Below are 23,723 nucleotides of genomic sequence, written 5' to 3'. Positions count from 1 at the left end.
TAATTCAGGGCATAGTATATGTAATACTCCTCTCACCCTGTTTGTCCAACAGTGAATTTTCAACTCAGTTAAGCTTTCTTCTTTCCCTTGAACTCTGATCCACATAGCTAGAACTATTTGGGTTCCTTCATGCTTTACACCTTCTGATAAAGGCTAGAGTATGTATTTTTGTTGATGACCATCTTATCAAGCCTAAAACCTCACTGAAGCTTGTGCTACACTAGAAATCAATGCTAGAAGCACTCGATCCAAAATTCTAGTGTGGATCATCTTACTACCTTTGTCTATGCTCCAGTTCTTAGACCCCTTTATAAAGACAAAATAAAACAAACAAAAAAACCCTTCTTGGATTCAGAGTTTCATCTTTATACTATAACACCAGATACAGTCTTCTCCCTCACCAGCCCTCCTCTGTCCCATCTATTTCCAGATTTCCCACCTGTCACCTTCAGACAAACTAGATAGAAACTGGGCTCTGTCTGAGGATGAACACATATATCTACTTTCTTAATTTTTATCCCAGAGTTCACCTGAAGACTATCTTTGATTTGACTGAAATTTAATGCAGATTCACTTACAGTAAAATATTTTGCCTAGTTTATAAGATAGAGGATTTATACTCTTCTCTCTGCTGTACTTAGAATAGTATAGACAGCATGTCAGTACCAACATTTTTGATTATTAAACAATGTTAGTGATTGAGAGTGTCTCACACAGAGAATGTGCTCCAAAAAGTCTTATAGAAAGAGTTAGTAGATACTTGACTTAACACTTTCTCCTCTTCACCAAATATTTGCCGTTGCATCATGCTGTAATGTCTGGGAGATGAAAATTATAGAATAGGATATAGAACCTGATGGCCTGAGTTTGAATTCCAGCTCTATGACCTACTGGCTGAGTAACCTTGAGCCAAGTTAGTCTCTGAAGCTCTATTTTTTCATCTTTAAACCGAGAACAGGACCAGGGTAAAGATTAAATAAGACTATTACCTACCTCAGGCCTAGTGTGAGGATTAAATAAGATTATTAGTATACTAATAGTGATACTATTTCTATACTATACTATAGAACACTTTAGTACACAGCTTAATAGTATACTATGTCCAACACAGGCCTTGCACTTTGGTAACCCTTAATAAAGTAAGATATTAACATCATTTATCATTATTTCATTGTATGGATAAAATATGGATTATAGAGGTAAAGTAATAGCTCAGAACCAAATGACTATTAAGAGGTGAAACATTGATTAGAACCCAAGCAAAATAATTCTATATCCTCTGAGTAAATCTCTGAACATACTAAATCTCTTCTTCTAATAGTCCCTTTGTAGACATTAATGTTTTTGAAATATTAACTATAAAAGATCCTAAATAAGATCAAATTATCTAAGTATTCTCTTTATTCCACTCCTAGAGAGTATAAAAAAATTATTTACACTTTCTAATATCTCCATAAATGATTTTCTCTTTCTTAAACATTTCAGTTTAGAAAGACCGTTCTGATAGTCCAAATACACACAGCTTTAACATTCCATTGCATTTGGAGAAGCAAAAATGCTAAGAGAATTTAAAAGAGTCTGCTTTGTAAATTTTAATTAAGCTATTTGAGATAGAAATTATAGGTCCCTCCCTATCAAGTCCTCATTAAAGATCACAGAATGGTCACAAAGTCAGTAGAGTTTTCCAACTGGCCCAATTTATTGACAGACCCAGCAAACCTACACTTCTGTCAACAACAAAGGAAAATTAAGAAGTTGGGTTCTGAACATTCATCTTCGAGTATATGGCTAAAGCCTTGTTTAGCTCTCATGGGAAAGCTGTATTACAGTACCATAGATATCTGCTAAATAAAGTGAGCACCAGAAATACTAAAGAAATCCTAGTGCATATTCTACAAAGGGCTTAGCAGTTGGTTTCCTTTTTGTCTTTTTATTAACAGGATTATAAATAAAAGATACTGTTTTCCAAGTCATGTGTGTTATTGCACTTTTGTAAAATTTTGCCTTTTATCAAGGTTAGTAGTAGGAAGAAGGATGATTCTTTCTTAATTCAGTAACCACTTCAACATAATTTAATACATATTTGTGTGAAAAGTGGATATTTTCACAGCCCAGTGTTGCATACAGAGATAATGAAATAGCTTTGCCATTGAAATTTTGATTCAATTTCTCCTTGGAACCTGTTAACAGAAAACCACTTTCATTTTTATAGCTGGAAAACAGATAATTTACTCTTGTGAGGTTTTAGGAATATTACAGACCAGCATAACTCTTGAGCTTCCCAAATTTCTCACTATGTAGAGAGAACCTGTGAATTCAAAACCCTGGCCATGTGTGTTATCCTCAAAATTTTGCTCAAGGTAAAAATATTATTTGCACGCACCCTGCTTGTGCTCGTGCTCAATTGCTTCAGTCATGTCCAATTCTTTCCAACCCTATGCTTGCATACTCACCTGGTATTAATATTTCTTTTTAAAAAAAAAGAAACACTGAACTTTGAATTGTAAAAAAAAAAAAAGGAAAAAGAACTGGACTATGAAACATTAATAAATTATAACATGATTTGTTTATCTGTTGTTGCAAACCCATATAAGTTTTGAGAAACTCTATCATAAGGATGCCTAAAATAGCAGCCCCAAATGTCAAATTCTAAAGCTACAGGGAAGGACATTTCTCTCTTCTCCTGAAGTGCAATGAAAATCTCCTTGAGGTATGATGAATTAGCCCACTATGGGAGAGAAGGAAAGATGAGCCTAGGAGCAGCACTGTCTATCCATCCCAAAGTGGGACATTAATACCCATTTCATAAGAAAGAATACATGCTATATAAATGATCAAGTCTGAATTACCTGACAGACTTATAGAACTTTTGAAATGGAAATTTCCGTGAAGATTATCAAGTCCGATTTTTTCATTTTAGACAACTGAAGAGGTAAAGTGGCTTACCCAAATTTAGAAAGCAAGGGAGTGGCAAAGCGGAAGTACAAGTCTATAGTCCTACTACTGTTTCATTTTCTCTTGCCAAAGAACCTTACCTGCTAAATGCCACTTATTTATTTATAAATACATGCCATGCAGGAGATGAAAGTGATGTGGGTTCAATCCCGGGGTCAGGAAGATCCCCTGGAGTAGGAAATGGCAACCCACTCCAGTATTCTTGCTTGTAGAATCCCAAGGACAGAGGAGCCCGGTGGGCTACAGTCTACAGGGTCACAAAGAGTCGGACATGGTTGAAGCAGTTTAGCACATGCCATGGATCTATGTGTATATGTGTTTCTGCATATCATCCATAGACTGGAAGAGAAGGACCCAGGCAGGACACCCCGGACCCATTCTACAGGCTTGTGCAAAGAAAGGGAGCTCAAAGTACTCAAAGATAAGCAAATACAAATATTTCATATTTTAATGTTATCAATTTATTTTTAAGTACATTTTTTTCCATACATACTTAGAGCAAGATAACTACATTATGCAAACACAGTATTGCACATGCCCTTGAGAACTTACTGCATACTGCATATACAATAATACAAAAAACTACATTCCGGATGATGACTGCACTATAAAACATTTGTAAGTTTAGATGAAAAGGTTTAATTGCTTAGGGAAAAAGGAATTTCAAAATCATCCTCATAGGGGTTTAACCCAGGTTCAAATTTTTCTATATAATACTCAAATTTCTTTACTAGGTCACTTGAGCAGACAGAAATAAGAAAGGTGAAGGAATCATTATCCCCGGCTTAGACATGTTAAATGATGGGGAGAAAGAGAACTCTTATTTGAGAATGAAATGAGCATCAGTGTTTGCTTTGAAAACAGCTTTAGAAAAATCTATGAAGATACTATTTTAAATGCTGTTGATCCTTTTTATTCACTAAAACTAGGTTGTAACTTAAAAGTGTGCACATTTGGAGCTACATATTCAAACTATATACAATGAAATATAGCATATTAGTGTGTTTATTTGTTCTATATCTCCAGTAAGCAAACTATGAGGCCAACTTAAATACTGTTGAAGGTTTTCTGACTCTAGCTTTGACTTTGGAGATAAGTCTTAAACTTCACAGTGGAAAGCACTACTGCTCTCTTTCTCGGTCAACTTATACATATTGAGTATAATCTGCCTTGATATGGTCATTAACATTTTACTATCTCAAAATACTTTCTAAAACCTGGAATTAAGGTATGGGCTTATGTTGAAGTTTATGAGAAAGCACATTCTCTCCACAGTATTAGTACAATGTTGCCCTGGAAAATGCTGATATTGTAAACTATAAAATACAAGATTGAAACTGTTCATACAAATTAGTACAGTTTGAAATATAACAAAGAATAGGGAAATAGTTTCATAAAGGGTAGCAGTCCTTAGAGGAAGGAAATGCATGTTATCATTTGGTTTGTACTCCTGAAACAAAAGCAGTGCTAGAGAGGTATCATCACAAAATGCCGAGTAACAGCTCTCAAAAAAAAGTGTTTTAAGAATGACCACAAATCATCCATGAAATGAGGTAAAAAAGAAAGTCCCTCAACAGAGCTAGAAATACTGGCACTACTCTAAGGAACTGTCAGTCTCAGAGAGAATAAAAACCAGGGCATTAAAATGGGAGGTCCCAATCACATTTGCCAGGAAAATAACACACACCAAAAGGCAGAGAAGCCAAACCAAGTTATTGGTGTCACAACAATGCATAAGGTAAAGTCAATTTTAAACAGCAGTTACTACTTCCAGATTTTACAGTTTTATCCTCTTCTTCAAATGGTAAATATTCCCTCCAGAGAGGGCTTTCAAAAAGCATTCCGTAAACTTTGAAATCACCTTAGCAATCCCTGTTTTATACCATCTCCCCCCACAAGCAGCTACAGATGTAGGCTTCTATAACCTACATCAGAGTGACACACTTGCTATAATTTGACGTTTGCTGTTTGTCAAGGCAGCTTTATTTATGTCACATGTGGCAGTCATTCTCTGGGGGACTGGATTAGTTGTGAACGTAAATACATTTACAAATATCTGCATTTTTTACTTGAGTTTAAAATTTGAAGCAAAAAGCATATCAAGCACAAATACGTCAACCGTCACCTAGGGATGCTTTTAAAAATTGCTCTGACAACTTTATAGAGACAATAACTGGCTGTATGCAAAAAACTCTGTGTGTTCTGCACAGTAAGCAAATAATCATCTGAATTTACTCGGATTCTCAAAGAAACATCAAATTAAGGAAAAGATCAGGCAAGTACACACCTTAGTTTTTTAAAGCAACGAGTCGATTGTTAAGGAAAATAGGGGAGTGAGCGTCTGATGAACGTAAACAGCAACACTTGGAAAACAATTGGCTCTTTGGAATCTATGTTAAAGTCTGTCATATGGGTTGGGGACTCTGCCCCTTAGAGTCTCCGTTGGGATGTAAAATAGGTAATGTTATAAATACTGCTTGAGACAACCTTATAAAAACCTTGTCATTCTTAGGCTCCACACTTAAACCATAAGAAATTATAATCAATGTATAACCATCTCCATTTGATGAATGCATTTACACAGCAAGAAACAAGTGGACCACACAATATATCCAAATAAAATTTGCTTATACAATAAAAGGGGATATTAGATAAAGTGAAATAACATCCATATGGACTAAATGCTCTCAATACAAGCAGATATATCGGTTATAAACATTTTATCTCAGTTTAAGTGCTAACATTCGGACTCAAAGTGTTTCTCATAGTTTTAACGTTCTTTTGCTCTGAAAACGTTACTGAAACTTACCAAAAAAGTTTATTTTATTAATCTTTCCTACCCTGAAAAACCCACCTCTCCTGAAGTCCACCCCGGAGTAACATTTCTTTGATCTCATTCCAGGTGCCTCTTATGCTCCCTCAAGAATTTTTTATTACAAAACAGAGAATTTTTAGAAGTCACTAAAAAGCACTCCCTTACCTTCTAAACCTGCTTCAATCAGCCCAAACTGTTCCAATAATTTAACAAAAAGCACAATGACGATCAGAACTGCTATCATCTCAAGCCCTTCCAAGTTCATGGTCAGCTAGGTCATGGTCCGACCACAGCTACTGGAAAGTGCTCCTCTGCCTGGCTCTCTTTGTAAAGCCATTAAACTACATTAAGAAGGCTACTGCCAGAGAAGGGGAGGAGGAGAGCTAGAGAGAGAGGGAGAGAGAGAGGGAGAGAGAGCGCAAGGAGACGACGAGATGGAGAGAGGGCGTGAATGAGAGAAAATGCATTCATCCTGTCTACTGTAGCAGAGGCCAGAAGTGGCAGCCGGATAAAGTCGGGCCTGTCGGAATTATCGGCTTCCTCTTTATCACTCTTAAACAGAAAGACAGCCACGCATGAAGTAAGGCGCAGATCAATCGAAGACCCGGGAGGTTACCAGGAAGGTCCCCAGAAAACAGGACGCCCGGCAGTGATGGCTCCGCAGCCCCGGGACCAGCGCGCCCCGCGCCGCCGCTGCCGCCAGTGGCTTTGTTGGGCTGGTCAGTTGCCTTGGAAACGGAAACTAACCAGGGGCTGGACTCCCGCTGCAGACAGGGACCAGAGCATCGAATTTGAAATAAGAACAATCTGAAAATGCCGAGAGGCGAAGTGACAGCTTAGATTCAGCTGCTTCAGAAAGCCTGTTTACTAGTCAGGAAAAGCGAAGTGTGTATTTTGTCCCAACTAGCTGATCGCAGAGAGAAATGAGGCTTAAGGGACTCTCGGGCAATATTGACTTTATTTTTTCAGTGAGTTGCCTTATCCTGGGGCTCTGTGTGAGTCATTGTGAACTAATATTCCGGTTTGAGTGGTAATCATCACATCGTTTCAAAGCATGGGTATGATAAACTAGTAAGTATTCTTAATATTTGTAAATCTTAGAGTTTAGAGTTACCTTATGCATTATCTCATTGCCGTTCAAAACACCAAAATATATAGTTAGGTATATTCTTTCATTGTGTACCTTCTATGCTTGTTTGTATGTTTTTAATTGATTTAAGTAAATCTGGAGCCAGAGAAAGTTTAAGGACAGTCAATCAGAAACAAAATTTTTTGGAGTTTCTGTCTAACTTACACAACCATTTCACGTTTGTGTCTCCCCGATTACTGACCAAATAGATCAAGCTCACATTAAAATACAGAATTAAAAAAAAAAAATACAAGAGTTAGAAAGCATCTCGTAAACACAATTCAAGTCTCCTGTTTCAGAGATGAGCAAACTTAGGAGCAAGAAGGAAGAGGAAGCATCAGGCAAAGGCAGGGCAGGGTAGCTTTTAAAGAAATAGAGCAAAATGATTTGAAGGAGGGACACCAAAGCCTGACTTTCTGTATTCAGGTCTGACTACTTACTAGCCGTGTGATCTTGGGTAAGTTAGTTAACATCTCCATGCTTTAATATCCTCATCTGTAAAAGGGGGCATGGTAATAGCACTTAGTTCATTGGACCCTTGAGGGAATTAATGAGTAATACTGTTAGGACAGATTAAGAGCTCAGTCACTACTAGCTCTTGTTTTTATCACACGTCTCTCCATGCTTATTCATACCTCGCGGAGCTGGCAGGGCAATTACCCTGAGATACAATGCTCATCTTATCATATGTGTGTGTGTGTGCTAAGTCACTTCAGTTGGGCCTGACTCTTTGAGAGCCCATGATCAGTAGCCTGTCAGGCTTCTCTGTTCATGGGATTCTCCAGGTAAGAATATTGGAGTCAGTTGCTTATTCCCTTCCTCAGGGGATCTTCGGGACTCAGGAATTGAACTCACATCTCATTATGTCTTCTTCACTGGCAGGCAGGTTTTTTACTGCTGAGCTACATGGGAAGCTCCAAACCTTCCATGGCTCCCCATCTGCCTACTGAATAAAGTCTACGCTCCTTGGAGCACCATCTTGGTTTCTACATGATCTGGTACCAGCTTGAGGATTGTACCTCATTAGCCTTCTGTTCATTCACTATACCTGACAGCTCAGCTTCCTTCCTCCAAATTCATTCTGTGCTTCTCCATCATACAGACTTCGTTAAAAAAAAAAAAAAAAAAAAAAAAGCATGTATTTTGAAAATCCTTTCCACACCAATTCTGCCTGTCAGGCTCATAAAACTTTTCCATGAAACTTCTCCAAGCAGAACTGAAACAACTCTCTCCCTTTTTTTTGTGTTTTTGTAGTACTTTTTTTTTTCTCTCTGTCTGTCTTATAGTATATTATAGCCACTTGGGTGAACATCTTCACATATTAAGGGTAAGTTTCTGGAAGGCATAAATCATATCTTTGTTATCTTTAAGCTCCCCACATGCCTGCATGGAGGGCAAATCATACTTCATTGATGTGCAGTATAGGTACTTGTTAGATAACAATAGTCACTACTAATTATGTAATTACCACATACCAGATGCTTTATGTGTTCTGCTTTTCCCTGTTAGTCACTCTGAAAACAGATATAATCAGAGGAAATTTACAGAGGAACACTGCACCTCCTAAAATTTAAATAACAGGCTCAAGGTCATGCTGCTGTTGAGTAATGGGACCAAGATTCAAACTCTGATTTGTTCAACCCTAAGTCCGTTATTTCTTCTCATTATTCCACACAGTTTTAAATGAATTAAAAAGCCAAGCATTGGCACAAGTACTTATCAGCCTAGGAATGAATGTTACACCCAAAATGATCCTCCCAAAATGTTTTGTGGCATTCTAACTAATCCATTAATCCCCATAACTTTGCAACACGAGAAGTTTTCAAACTAGTAGTTAACTGAATCCATGGCACTTCCTTCCTGCTCATTCACAGGATTCTTATCACTTACTTAAACACACATAACCTGTGGTCTCCAGATGGGGTTTTTCTTTGTTTTTCTGCCCTAGGGAACTCAGTAGAGCCCTTCAATTTGCCCTGTAAATAAAATTCAATGATTACTTTTCACAATTAAAATTGATATCTTGACAATAACAGCAAAAATAAATAAGTGTAACTACATCAATCTGAAAAGCTTCTGGGTAGTAAAAAAAGAAGTCAACAAAATAAAAAGGCAACTTATGGGATGTGAAAAGTATTTGCAAACTATATATCTAATTCTGGGTGGAAATGTCACCCTGTTGACTTGTGAGCTATAAATGTTCACCTTTTAAAAATATAATTTAAAAATATATCTAATAAAGGGTTAATATCTAAAATATATGAGGAACTCATGCAACTCAATAGCAGAAAAAGGCAAATAACTTGATTAAAATATGTGCATAGGTCCTGAATAGACACTTTTCCAACATGACATACAAGTGGCCAGCAGGTTATGAACAGGTGCTCAACATTAATCATGAGGGAAATGCAAATCAAAACCTTAATGAGATACCACTTCACACCTGTTAGTATAGCCATTATCAAAAAATAAAAGATAAATATTAGCAAGGATAAGGAGAAAGGGTAATTTTTTGCACTGTAAATTGGTACCATCACTGGGGAAACATTATGAAGGTTGTTCAAAAAATTGAAAGTGGAATTATCACCTAATTTAGAAATATATACTGAGTATATATATTTGAAGTAAATGAACTCAGTACTTTGAAAAGTTTCCTGCACTTTCATGTTCATTACTCACAACAGCCAAGATATGGAAACAACCCAAGTGCCTGTCAGTGGATAAATGGTTAAAGAAATTGTGACACACACACACACACATACACACACACACAGGAATATTATTCTGCCTTGAAAAAGAAGGTAATCCTGACATTTGGGACAACATGGATGAACCTACAGGACATTATATTAAGAAAAATAAGCTAGACACAAAAAGACAAATACTGCATGATCTCACTCAAATGTGGAATCTAAGAAAGCTGAGTTTGCAGAAGCTAACTGTAGTTACCAGGGGTAAGGAGGTGGGGCAGATGTTGGTCAAAGCATATGAAGTTGCAGTTATGTAGGATGAATAAATTCCAGATATTTAATGCATAGCATGATGACTATAGTTAATAATATTATATTGTATACTTGAAATTTGCTAAGACAGTAGATTTCTGGTGCTATCATGAAAAAAAGGGTTACTATGTAAGGAAACATATATGATAATTAGCTTGACTGCAGTAATCATTGCACTATGTATATCAACATATCATGTTTCACCTTTTAAATATATATAATTTTATAAAAATAAAATAAAATTGATGTTCCTGGACTGAGAACTGTGTATAGGTACTATGCTAGTGAAAAGTGCTAGAATAAGGATCTGTCCACTAGGTCTGGGTGTTACAGTGATGGGTTCCTTTGGACCTGAATTGTTCTTCCCAGTGCAGATGTTTGGAAGATTCTCTTGTAGCTCAGTCAATAAAGAATTCACCTGCAATGTAGGAGTCTGCCTGCAATGCAGGAGATGCAGATTGGATCCCTGGGTTGGGAAGATCCCCTGGAGAAGGAAGTGGCAACCCACTCCAGTATTCTTGCCAGGGAAATCCCATGGGCAGAGGAGCCTGATGGGCAACAGTCCTTGGGGTTGCTAAAGAGTCAGACAAGACTTAGTGACTAAACCACCACCCCTGACCCCAGGGGCAAAGGATAAAGTGCAGATGTTTACCACAGACTGTTTGGCTCATAAGCTCAGGCCTTTGCCCTTGCTGTTCCCTTTAATAATACTTATTCCCAGAATGCTCTGTGAATAAGCGACTTTTTTTAGGTCTTAGCTTTTAAGCCCCAAGACAGAGAGGCCCTTGTTAACCACAACATCCCCTGGAATCACTACTCCTTGAACAAGTGCTCTTTTCCTCCAAAGCATCATCACCACTTGATAGGTATATCTGTCTAACTATTTATAGTATCTCCTCCTGTTAGAATACAACCTCCTATCTATGAAGGCAGAGATTTTTATCCATCTTGTTCACTGGGATATCCCTTGAACTTAGCATAGTGTCTGGCACATAAGAGGCATGCATGTGTGCTAAGTCCCTTCAGTTGTGTCTGATTCTTCATGGACTGTAGGCTGCCAGGTTCTTTTGTTCATGGGATTCTCCAAGACAGAATACTGGTGTGGGTTACCATGCCCTCTTCTAGGGATCTTCCCAACCCAGGAGTCAAAGCCATGTCTTTTACATCTCCTGCACTGGCAGGCAGATTCTTTACCACTAGAGCCAACTGGGAAGCCCTCATAAGAGGCAATGACTAACTTTTGAGTGAATACTGTAGCTAACACTCTCACCTTCCCTAAAATCCACCTGCTCTCCCACTGATCTTCCAAAGCCCCACTCCCTGTTATCTAGAGAGTGAAGTCCACCTGGGGATCCTTGCAAGGTTTCTGCATGCTCCCTCTCAATGCTATCACAGTATGGTGTTCCTGGTGTCTCTCCTTAAGGGGAGCCATAAGCCTGCACATTCAAATGTCTTGGCTGTTTTCTTTTCTCAGTAAGATTTGCATTTCCTGATGATGTGACCAAGGAAAGCAATACAAGGAAGGCATTAGAGAAGGTCTCTCTGTCCAAAATACCAGAACACCATTGGTATGGAGGGTGAGAAGACCCTGGTATGGCTTCCACTCCCATCCTTTGATTGCAGTTGGAAGGACACTGAAGTCTAAATGGGAGAAGTGACTTTGTCAATAACTTAACTTTGAGTCATGGCTTGGACTCAAAACATTAATGCAATGTCTTTTCTTCCAATAGAGCCCGGCCTTCTCTTTTAAAAGAGAAATACTAGAGTAATCAGGTGGTGCTAGTGGTAAAGGACATGTCTGCCAATGCAGGAGACATAAGAGACATGGGTTCAATCCCTGGATTGGGAAGATCCCCAGAAGGAGGGCATGGAAACCCATTCCAGTTTTCTTGCATGGAGAATCCCATTGACAGAGGAGCCCGGTGGGTTAGAGTCCATATGGTTGCAGAGAGTTGAACATGACTCAAAAGACCACACACCCATGCAGAGTAATCAATATAAAGAAGAGACCTGGGCACAGACTCCAGAACTTCTACCCCATTCAAGTGACTTCAACTTTCTAAGCCTCAGTTTGCTGGTCTTCAAAATGGAGCCAATATACCTTTCTTGGGGGTATTATGACGATTAGGTACAATAAAATTTGTGAATGATACTTAGGCTCATGGAGCACATAATTTGCCAAACACAGGGCTAAGCACAATGACTGTCCCACCCTCCAAACCACTCTGAAGAAGATAAAGATTTTTATTCTCACCACACAGATGAAGAAGTGGAGGCCTGGGAGGAGTAAGTAAATTGCCTGATGTCCCAAAGCATCAGAGGCCAGTCAGGCTGCCAGCTGTCACTGACAGTGGCCAAATATATACAAATCACTTGATACATGCTTTCCTTCATTAACATACAAACTCCACAGGGAAAAGTAACCAACGCTTCATTGTGACTTTTGGCAAAACTAATACAATTATGTAAAATTTAAAAATAAAATAAAATTAAAAAAAAATAAAAAAATAAAGATGGCTTATCCTTTCTGGCTCGATGTGACTTTAGATGCAGGAAAGTTCCGTCCCCCCGCCCTGGGGGTGGATGGAAAGGAAGGATGAGCATGAGGTAGTGGTGAAAGAAAGGGGGTGCTGTTATGGTTATTTACCAAAGCTTTACATGAAGTACTTTTAAGAAGCTAATGAGGAGGGTTAGAGGCAGGTCTGGGTTTCTGCTTAAAAGAAGCATCAACAAAGAAACTTTGGGGAGTTGCTCAGGCTCTGCTGCCACTAGGTCTCCTTGGCCTGTTCCCAGAAAAAGGAGTGCACTTAATTAGAGACACTCTTACTCTTGCACTTCAGGGCATATCCCTAAAGTGCTGTTTATTCAAATCACCAGTTACTGGCAGGAATAAACCCATTTCTGCTTCATTTTCAGCAATAGGGCTTATGGAAGGAAAACAATGTTTCCTTCCAAAATGAGAGATGAGCCTGCCCTTTGATGAACTGAGGCAGGGGGCAGGGAACAAAAGGATTCTAGTTATGTGTATCTGTGCATTTTTGATTCCAAGTTGGGGATGATATTAGATGGGGTGAGGTGGGAGGAGTGGAGGAACTTTCTCCAGATCCTACTCTTAGAGTCTCAGTTAGTTAGCCTGGTCAAAAACTAAACTTCATCTCAACTATTTCTGATTATTCATCATTTATTCACTTGTTAGCTTTATGGTCCAGGTACTATGCAAGGTGGTATAGGTAATAAACACCTTTATTCAGTCCTTGCAAAGCTTTAAATCTATTAAAATGAAATTTAGCTGATAGTAGCTAATATTTTTAGGATAATCAGTATTTGACAGATAAGCACTTTATATGAATTCTTTCACTGCATCCTCATGTAAACCCTATGAGGCAGATGCCATTACCTCCATTGTACAAGGTGAAGCTGAGGAACAGAGGGCTTAGTAGATGACATCAGGAAATAGCCAACCCAGGATTTAAAACCAGGTCTGACTCCAGAGATCATGATCAGATAGTATTTTAGATGCACAGCTGCATCTGGTGATAGCCTTTAAGCAAAGTACCATAAGAGTGGAAAGTCCCACTTAGGTTGGATGGCAGAGGTAGGAAGGAGAATGCAACCAAGATCAACTTCATTGCATTGGGCTTATACCATATAAACATTAAGTAAGAGGCTTTCTTTTCTTCATAGCAAGGGCAGTCTGCATTATATGATTGGTGGAGAAGGAGGCTAGTTTTCCTAGAGAATTTAATCAGAGCCTGGAAAATACTCTAAGCCAGCTAAATCAGTTGTGCTGACACCTCCATTAAGTGTCTTCCCTTATTTTCAGGTCATCTCCCATTGTAACACATAAAATGAGCCTCAGTTGCCTGCTTCTTCTAGTTCCTCCCTCTTCTTTGATAATTACTTATACCAAAAGAATCTTGCCTGAATCCCATGATTGAGTGAACAAAGGAGGATATTTGGCCCTTAAAAATGAATTGAAATATAACTAAGCAGCAATGCATCACATGAGAAATGTGTCTTGATATAATGTGAAAAAATAAACACACTTATGGAAGTGGCAGGATAATGCAGACATTAGGAACATGCTGCTGCTGCTAAGTTGCTTCAGTCGTGTCCAACTCTGTGCGACCCCATAGATGGCAGCCTACCAGGTTCCCCCATCCCTGGGATTCATACTTGGATTCAAATCACCCTTCTGCTACATGAAAGCTTCCTGACTTTGGACAGGTTCCTCAAATGATTCATTGTAAAGCACTCAAAACAGACTGTCACATAGTAGATGCTCAATGACTGGTACCTGTTACTGTAGTTAATTATTGAGCCCACTGCTATACATCAAGTGCTGTGCTCATTGCTTTACATGAATTATCTCAATAAATCCAAATAACTCAATTAGTTAAATACTGTTATTATTCCCAGTCACCACATGGATAAGAAAGAGTAGGGTATCTTCAACTGATTTGGGATTCTAAAATGGATACATTGCTCATACCCAACCATCAAATTTACCATCATCTTCACCACAAGTGACACGAAAATAATTTATTCATTTATAATGACCTGAAAACAAACAAACAAACAAACAAAACAGAAATCTAGCTCTCCCTGTTGCAAAGAAAAATACAGGTAAATAGCATTGAAGTAACTTTCCTGGGCACTGGTTTTTGAGAACATGTTAGTCACTTTCCATTCTAGAACATTCCACAGAATGAAAAGATATGATGAGGTGTTAATGTGGCATCAGACTACACAGACTCAGGTTCAACTGGATTGTCAGAGTCCTGCATCTGCCAAGGAAATTCATCTTCAAGGACATATTCCGCTGTCCCACCAGTCTCATAGCCTGACCTATGCATCACACTCACATCCCATGAATAGACAATGTCCTGATGGTAAGAGACTTCCCTGGTGGCTCACTCGGTAAAGAATCCACCTGCAGTGTGGGAGATTGAACATTGGTTCAATCCCTGGGCTGGGAAGATCCCCCGGAGGAGGGCATGACAACCCACTCCAGTATTCCTTCTGGAGAATCCCCATAAACAGAGGTGCCTTGTGGGCTACAGTCCATGGGGTTGCAGAGTCAGACATGACTAAGAGACTAAGCACAGCACAACACAAGAGACCAACACTGCACCAGGCTTCACCAGGCAACCTTGTCCTTGGGATAAATAGCAAAGGCAATCTGCTCAGTGGATGAAGGTAGTTAAACCGAGAAACAATAGGCAGTGACTCAGACACACTTTGAAGCTGTATTTTAGTGCATCCTTACAGGACTGAAGATAAATGGGAAGAACTGTAAATAGTAGCAATATTATCCAGGACTGGCAAGAGAGAACAGAAAACTGTTATACATATATATTAACTGGCAGTGCTCAAAGTTTAGAGTGCATCAGAATTACCTTGAGATCTTCTTCAAAGTGAATCCTCAGACCTCCCCAGAGATTCTGATTTAGTAGGTCTCAGATAGAGCTTATGAATCTCCATTTTTTTTATCAAACATTTCATGATTCTAATGCAGGACTTCTCTGGACCACACTATGAGAAACACTGCATTAATCTGCTCAATCTTATCCAGTAAGTAACATAGCCTTCAGGGAGACATTTCCCCAGCTTATTAAAAACTAGCTGAGAGTCACACATTTTATAAACTTGACAGGGTTAAGAATAGATAGGGGCTCCATCAGTTTCTCAAACTTCTCTAGAAAGCCTTTTTTTTTCCTACTAGAAGTAAGATATTTTTAAATCATTTGTGACTAGATACAAGTTTCCATACCATATTGTCAAAGTATTTTTTGGTAACTTATCCCCAGCCTCCATCACAATTTCTTTCACTAAGAAGCTTCAGATGCAAACTTCAGTGGAGACACTTCTCTGCATTGCTACACATCCTAGCTTCCATCTTGAATCTATCTCTGTAACATCCTCTTTTTAGCTCTAAATGTAGTCACTTAAATGAGGGACAACACTGATATGCAGCCATCTCAATAACCAAGCAAAGTGAAGTAAATAGCAACTGATGGATGCCAATGTTCAGAAGTGTGAAGCTGATTTAGATAAAGTAGACATTTCAGTTTGAGATCTAATAAAAAACAAAACAGCAGTCACAAGGAGCCTTTTCCCATTACTCTGCTGGGGATAATCTTTATCTAAATCAATACTGTAAAAGTAACAAAAGGCACAAAGTTGTCTGCTGCATAACTCATTTATTATGAAATTATATAAGACTCAAACAATTGAAACAGGATTATTTATGTGATCATTAAACCCAGGGCAATTTCTACAGATTTTTGGTCCTGTTTAATGGAAATCTTAGTCACAGATATATATTTAGCCAGGTTTCATTACAAATATTGTTACTTCCAACTAAGTATTCCTCATTACAGTTGACATGCTGTACTTCCTTACTGTGAACCAGTGAAGTAGCTCAGTCTTGTCTGACTCTTTGTGACCCCATGGACTGTAGCCTACAGGCACCTCCAACCATGGAATTTTCCAGGCAAGAATACTGGAGTGGGTGCCATTTCCTTCTCCAGGGTATCTTCCCGACCCAGGGATTGAACCCAGGTTTCCCACATTGCAGGCAGACGCTTTACTGTCTGAGCCACCAAGGAAGCCCTTACTGTAGCAGAGTTTAAAAATTGTTTATTCTTTTATTTTACTGCACCAAAGAAATAAAAAATATAAAAATAATATACAATAATGCCTTTGACAACTTTTCATGCTACTCATAAGTTGTAGTTTAATTACTAACAACTTTAACTTAATCACTTTTTAATAACCCTACTTTTCAACAGGAATATTTCAACTATAATAGCCATGATACTCACATCATGCTAGGATCATATTTTGCATAATAATGAAGCTTATATTTTATGTGAAACACACATACAAGACTTACATTTAGTAGGACCACACTGACAAAAAAAAATGATTACCAGCACAATGGTAATATAACTTATTAAATAACAGAAAGTGGCCTCAAAGAGTTAAAAAGATAAAGTTTTATACAAAATTGGGGGCATAATATGTTAAATTTAGCTATGGAAGCCATGAACAGCTTAAAACATTTTTGAATGGTCATGAGAACCAGCTAGTCCAGTATGACCTGCTGGTTTGATAATCGAGGATGTCACCTCTCTGCACTCTGGCATTACTGTAGTTATTATCTACTGCTACATAGCAAATTATCACAAGCTGAGGGACTTAGAAAAACACAAATTTAATATTTAGCGGTTTCCATGGATGAAAGGTCTGGGTATGGGTTAGCTGAGTCCTCCACTCAGGCTTAAATCAAAGTGTAGCATCAGACTACAATCACTTCTGAAGCACTGGGTCTGATTCAGCAAACACTGGTTGTTCACAGAATGCATTTCCTTGCGACTGTATGACTGAGGTCCCTATTTTCTTATTAGCTGTTGGATAGGTATCACTCCCAATTCCTAGAACTTGTTTTTAGTTCTTTGCCCTCTCTACAGGAGAAGGCAATGGCACCCCACTCCAGTACTCTTGCCTGGAAAATCCCATGGAAGGAGGAGCCTGGTAGGCTGTAGTCCATGGGGTCGCTAAGAGTCGGGCATGACTGAGCGACTTCACTTTCACTTTTCACTTTCATGGGTTGGAGAAGGAAATGGCAACCCACTCCAGTGTTCTTGCCTGGAGAATCCCAGGGACAGAGGAGCCTTAGTGGGCTGCCGTCTATGGAGTCGCACGGAGTCGGACACGACTGAAGCGACTTAGCAGCAGCAGCCCTCTCTACAACATGGTAGTTTGTTCCTTCAATGCCAGTAGGAAAACATCTCTTATGTTTCAGATCTCTCTGACCTCTTTTCAGGAGTGACTTGATTAGGTCAGAATCACCCAGGATTGTCTACTTTTGATGAACTCAAAGACAACTGATTGGGAACCTTAATTATGTTTGCAAAATCATTTCCACCATATACAGTCCCATAATTATGGCATATCAAAATGATAAATCCTACTTAGAATTTATAGTTACCACAGATCACTACCATAGTTACAAATCAAATCTTACTTACACTCAAGGGAAAGGAATTACACAGGGAGGGTACACCAGAGTGTGGACTCTTACGGCCATCTTAGAATTCTGCCTACTACAATGTATTTCTACTCTAATTGCTGAGTAGCCTGCCAGGGGTCCCATGGTTATGGGTCACTGAAAAATAATTTTTATTTCATTATTTTGATTCAAACTAAATTTGGGAGGATGCTCGGAAGAGAGCTACGAGGCATTTGGCTGCTGAATGTACAGGAACAAACAAACAGATCTGAAGTCCTGGAGCGAAGCTGTCCACCAGCCACTCACAGCGGCAAGAGGAGAAAGTGGCTAGAGAAAACCACAGCTGCACTATGGTTGTGCACTCTGGCACGGACTGCATATTGACCAGCTGTCTTCATCCACAGATGTGTAGAAAGCAAGAGAATAATATAGGAAAGGGTGAAGGGTAGCATGTTTGGTGCCATACCACGATAGCTTCCAGACTACATTCATTATAGATTAGATACTCTAGAGAGTAGATTTTGTCTCCTGCTTCTTACTGCAATAGCAACTGCAGCCTAGCCCTCTTCTCACTATGGTCATGACCAATTTTACGGATATCTGTTTTACTCCCATCACAACAGATCCCAGTGAAATCATTGTCTGGGTACAAGTCCTAATTCCTTAACTTTAGTTACCTCGCCTATAAAATATACATAGTAATAACGTCTCAGAGTTCCTGAGTTGAACTTTCAACAAGTGAAGCAACCCAGATGAGTGCCAAGTAAAAAGAAAATAAATGTTATTGGTATTGGTATTTATAATTAGAATGGGTGGGTGTTATAGTTACTTTGCTCTCAAGGTATACCCAGCTGTGTCAGAATTACAGCATCCACTCAATGTGTGCCTGTTAAAACTCTGTTAAGCCAGATTCCCCCATCTGATGTACCTTCAGTCTACACTATTGTTGGAGTGATAGGAACATGCCATTCACCATCTTCAATTCTCAGTGGTATCTTGCTGACTCCAGAATGGAATTCCCAAACCATATCAAGGCATAAAAATTTCCTTCCAGTCAAGGAGACCTCTAGCCTCATTACCCAAGAATCTGTCTTCAAGTCATGCTGAACTACTGCTCTAGTCAAAATAGCAGGTTTATTTTTCCAACTGCTTCCTTTTCCTTCTGAGATATCAACCTAAATATTTTCACTTGGGTGGGGTATTTCACAAAACCCTTTCTCCAACCATACAATATTGACCTCCTTCTTTCTGCTTTATATTCATCTCACCTATGATCCTTTTAAGATTTATTAACTGGTTGGCATAACTAACTCCTCTATGAAACTATGAGTCCTTGAAAGAAAGAATCATATCTTATTTATCTTCCCAACATCAGGAATTATCCATGTGCATTAGATGATCAGTAAATGTTGTGGTAAATGAAGGAGGGTTGGAAGAAAGGTCACAAGGGGAACTTAAGGCAGATGAAAAACCCTTCATGCGTTCATATCACCATGCCTAGAATCCCACCATTATTTCATTTTTCATTCCTGTAAATAACTTGAAAGGCAGAAAACATTAATCACTGACACCTTGGTGTGAAAGAGTTTTGTTTATCACTTTTGTGCAGGAAAAGTGGGACCCCTGGCAACCTGGCTATTTGACACCTGTTATACTATGCATAAAGGAGATATTCCTAAGAGCCAGTTTGTTAGCAGGTAAAAAAGCTCATCCAATAGAATAGTTCAACTGGAAAATCTAGAGTGATTCTAAGACAATCCAGTATATTCTAAGACAGTCCAGTGTTTCTTTTCTTTTTTTTTTTTTACTTTGGAACCAAAATCTTTTTTTTTTTTCTCTTATTCTCTTTTTTTTTTTAATTTTATTTTATTTTTAAACTTTACATAATTGTATTGGTTTTGCCAAATATCAAAATGAATCCACCACAGGTATACATGTGTTCCCCATCCTGAACCCTCCTCCCTCCTCCCTCCCCATTCCATCCCTCTGGGTCGTCCCAGTGCACCAGCCCCAAGCATCCAGTATCGTGCATCAAACCAGTCCAATGTTTCTAAGACAATCTCTAGTCTGCAAAATTGTGCCTTCCTTCTTTCCTATTAACATTTTACTATATTGAACATTCACATTTTTGGGGGGTGGGGAAATAATAAGTAATGGTAGTTCAGATGATAAAGAACCTGCCTGCAATGTAGGAGACCTGGGTTCGATCCCTGGATCAGGAAGCTCCCCTGGAGAAGGGAACAGCTACCCACTTCAGTATTCTTGCCTGGGAAATTTTAGGGGCAGAGGAGACTGGCAGGCTATAGTCCACTGGGCTGCAAAGGATTGAACATGTCTGAATGACTGATCGCACACATACATTTTTGTTAGATGGAAATGCTTGTCATTAACAAGAGGAAAAAAATCATCATTTGCTCTGGGGAACCACGTGTGTCAATTTGCTTTTACAATATCTTGGACTTGATCAAACTCTCAATTCACATGTCAACTGTTCCTTTTTCATAATTTATAAACCCTAATGATTTTAGCATAAAGTTAATCAACACATTTGCATTAATGAACATACAAATGATTTTGATTAATTAACATAAAATTGTGAAAATTTGTTTGTTACTCAGTGTCCAAAAACATTTTCCATCATTTTTCTATGACTCTCTACACTTTGGGGGGTTGGAAATGCAATAAAATTCATGGAGAAATCAAAAGGGCAAATGTATTTATATCAACTGCATTTTTTAACAATTCCATTTCAAAAATATGATAAAAATATCCATTCCTATAATATATATATATATATGAAGTCACAAGGTATAGAGAGGTATATAGAGTACATGTATGTAAGAATATTCACTGTCAGAACTTATGTATCCAAATGGGTCTTTTACCCTTTAAAGAAGCTGTGTATGGAAGTTATGCAGTTGTTCCAATGATGCTGCCCTTGCTCAAACATTTTCAAGCTCCCCTTTTGGGAATTCCCTTTAGATTCTGGCTACTATCAAGTTCAAACCTTCCAGTCCTCTGCAGCAGTGAAAATGAAAATGAATGAGACTTTCATAACCGTCTCTTCATTGGTAAGCATTTCTGAAAATATTTAATGTTTTAAATATTTAATAATAACAAATTGAAAATATTTAATAGAATAATATATTTAATATTATATTAGAATACATTTATTAATATATTTATAATTTATATAAATATATTGTGATATATTTCTAACAATAGAAAACATTTAATAATAGTAAATGACTCCCATGGCAGATGCCTTGTGAACCCTGCTGATGTGATGAGTACCTTGGTAACTGCTTGAGCTTCCCGTGGTTGCATCTCTCTGTCAACAGGAGTGTCATATCTAGCTAACCAGCAAATGTGGGCTCCTGAAGCTTGACATGGCTGGCCAAGATTCCACCTGCATATGGATTCCTCATGAAGTTAATAGAACCTAAAGTTTGCCTGAAGCCCATCTGTGTCCTCACTGTCATTAGCATGAAAAATAATTCAAGCTTTATCCAACTCACAGAAAGGCACAGCCTCTTCTCATCATGTTTTAACTACTTTGTCTTATAAACTGCATCACTGAAAAGGGAGATACTCAAAGAAGGGAGTAATGAGGCTATTTTTATTGACTTATGGCTACCCACTCCAGTATTCTTGCCTGGAGATTTCCATGGACAGAGGACCCTGAGAGGCTACAGTTCATGGGGTCTCAAAGAGTAAGACATGACTGAGAAACTAACACTTTCTATGCACAGGTTTGCTAGGAAAGGAGGTTTGAAATCCAAGATTAGAATAAGCCTTTCATGTTATCATTGAATTTCAATATATACTATCCTTGTCTACATTTCCAGGATAATTAGAAGTTCACAGCATCATTATTAGTCACAGTAATCCTAATAATTTCTTGCTACCCAGGATAGAAATGAGTCTCGACAATTCTATTCCATTTGGAAAAATACATCTTGGATTCACCATTCCCTTAAGCTCCTGATGTTGAAAGTTTGAATTAGGATTTTGAAAAGGTCATTTTTCTATATATTATATCAGTTATTTACTTTTATATTTTGAGACTTATGCACTGTGTATCAAAGTACTTTTTTTTACTATTGTACCACTAAATAGCAGGAAAGAAAATGATACAGTAGTCTGTGCTTTCTTTTCATTCTAAAATCCTGTTATTTGTGTAGTGCTCACTGGTATATGCCCCTAATAAGTTCAAGTTTCTACATGAACTTCAGATTCATTTTATTAAAGAGCCTAGGCATAAAAAGAAGCTTATTTTTCTCCTTGTGGACTTAATCTTGTAATTTTACAAGGTTAGCACAAACCCTCTTGAGCTTATATTTTTCCCAGACATCAGAAACATGCAGTCATTCAATCAGGAATTGTTTAAGAAAAAAATATATTTAAGCCTTAAATAAGCTATGGAGAAAAGTCAACATAATTCTTCCTGTTAAAAATGAACTCTGCTCAATGTTATGTGGCAGATTGGATGGGACAGGAGTTTGGGGACAATGGATACATGTATATGTATGGCTGAATTCCTTTGCTTTTCACCTGACACTATCACAACACTGTTAATCAGCTATATCACAATACAAAATAAAAAGTGTTTTAAAAGTGAACTCTGGAACATTGCTATTAATAATTTGACAAGGGCTGTGCACACCTGTGAAGAATGAGGTGCTACACTAAGTAGATAATAAACCTGACATATTTGAAGAGAGAACTTATGAAGTAAGTGCAAAGTCTAATATGGTACTTAGAGCTCACTCTCTTCCCAAAAAAAGGGAAATGCCAAAGATAAGTTTAAAGGGGGCCGAGGTCCTTCTTTCTGCTTGCCAAGATCTACCAGTCTGTCCATTCTTTCCATCTTCAGACAGGCTTTGCTAGCAGCTATGATCATCTGGTCCCATTTACATGTGGTTGGATCAACCATATCTGAAGTAGGAATAGACTTAAGGAGCAACAGATACATTAATGTAGCATGGAATGAACCTTGCCTGAAGCCCTGCAGTGAACTTAGGATCCAGCACGTAACTAGTTTTTGCCTTACATTTAAATCCACAGTTTACCTCTACTGCCTGCCTACCAATTACCAGGATTTCTCTTTTTGCTTATAAAGTCCTCAAATGCTGGCTACCTTCCTGGATCTCTGGAGATTGTCTTCTCCTGAGTGACTCACTGTGGTCATCTACCTATTCACCCACTATGAGTCTACTATGTCTTGCTGAATTTGTCTGATCCTTGAGTCACCTAGTCACCTCTTAAATATCAGTACCCACGAGATAATGATAGCCCATCAAAGTTAACACCCTTCTACCCGTGGTGAAGTCAGACAAACTTTGTTTTCTAACACCCTACACAGAAATATACATGTATGCACACAATCATATACACAATCAGTTAAAATTCTGCTCCCCAGCAATCCACTGAGTTCCACTGTATAATAATCCTTTTGAGGGTTTTATTATTGAAATATATTTGATTTACAATGTTAGTTTTGGGTTTATAGAAAATTATACATATATAATGCATATTTTAAAAGTTATATATATCAGAGAAGGCAATGGCAACCCACTCCAGTACTCTTGCTTGGAAAATCCCATGATGGAGGAGCCTGGTAGGCTGCAGTCCATGGGGTCTCTAGGAGTCGGACACAACTGAACGACTTCAATTTCACTTTTCACTTTCATGCATTGGAGAAGGAAATGGCAACCCACTCCAGTGTTCTTGCCTGGAGAATCCCAGGGACGGGGGAGCCTGGTGGGCTGCCGTCTATGGGGTTGCACAGAGTCGGACACAACT

The 23,723-nt window shown here is 38.4% G+C and overlaps 1 protein-coding gene across 4 annotated transcripts in view; it reads right to left on the bottom strand.

Moving 5' to 3' along the window:
* KCNIP4 (potassium voltage-gated channel interacting protein 4) overlaps positions 1–23,723 on the bottom strand; it is a 1,300,658-nt gene that overhangs the window by 566,199 nt on the left and 710,736 nt on the right. The window contains exon 1 of one of the 4 annotated variants that reach the window (XM_006063271.4): positions 5,936–7,658. The exons of the other annotated variants lie outside the window; for them this stretch is intronic. Within the exon in view, the coding sequence (XP_006063333.1) occupies positions 5,936–6,035 (100 nt within the window). The 5' untranslated portion in view covers positions 6,036–7,658. Of the gene's footprint in view, positions 1–5,935; positions 7,659–23,723 lie in introns of those variants that run through there. 4 annotated transcript variants of the gene reach the window in all.

This window comes from Bubalus bubalis, chromosome 7 (assembly GCF_019923935.1).
Source record: "Bubalus bubalis isolate 160015118507 breed Murrah chromosome 7, NDDB_SH_1, whole genome shotgun sequence".
NCBI classification, from domain to species: Eukaryota; Metazoa; Chordata; class Mammalia; order Artiodactyla; family Bovidae; genus Bubalus; species Bubalus bubalis.
The sequence above is the reverse complement of the archived record's forward strand: the minus strand, read 5'-3'. Positions and strand labels throughout refer to the sequence as shown.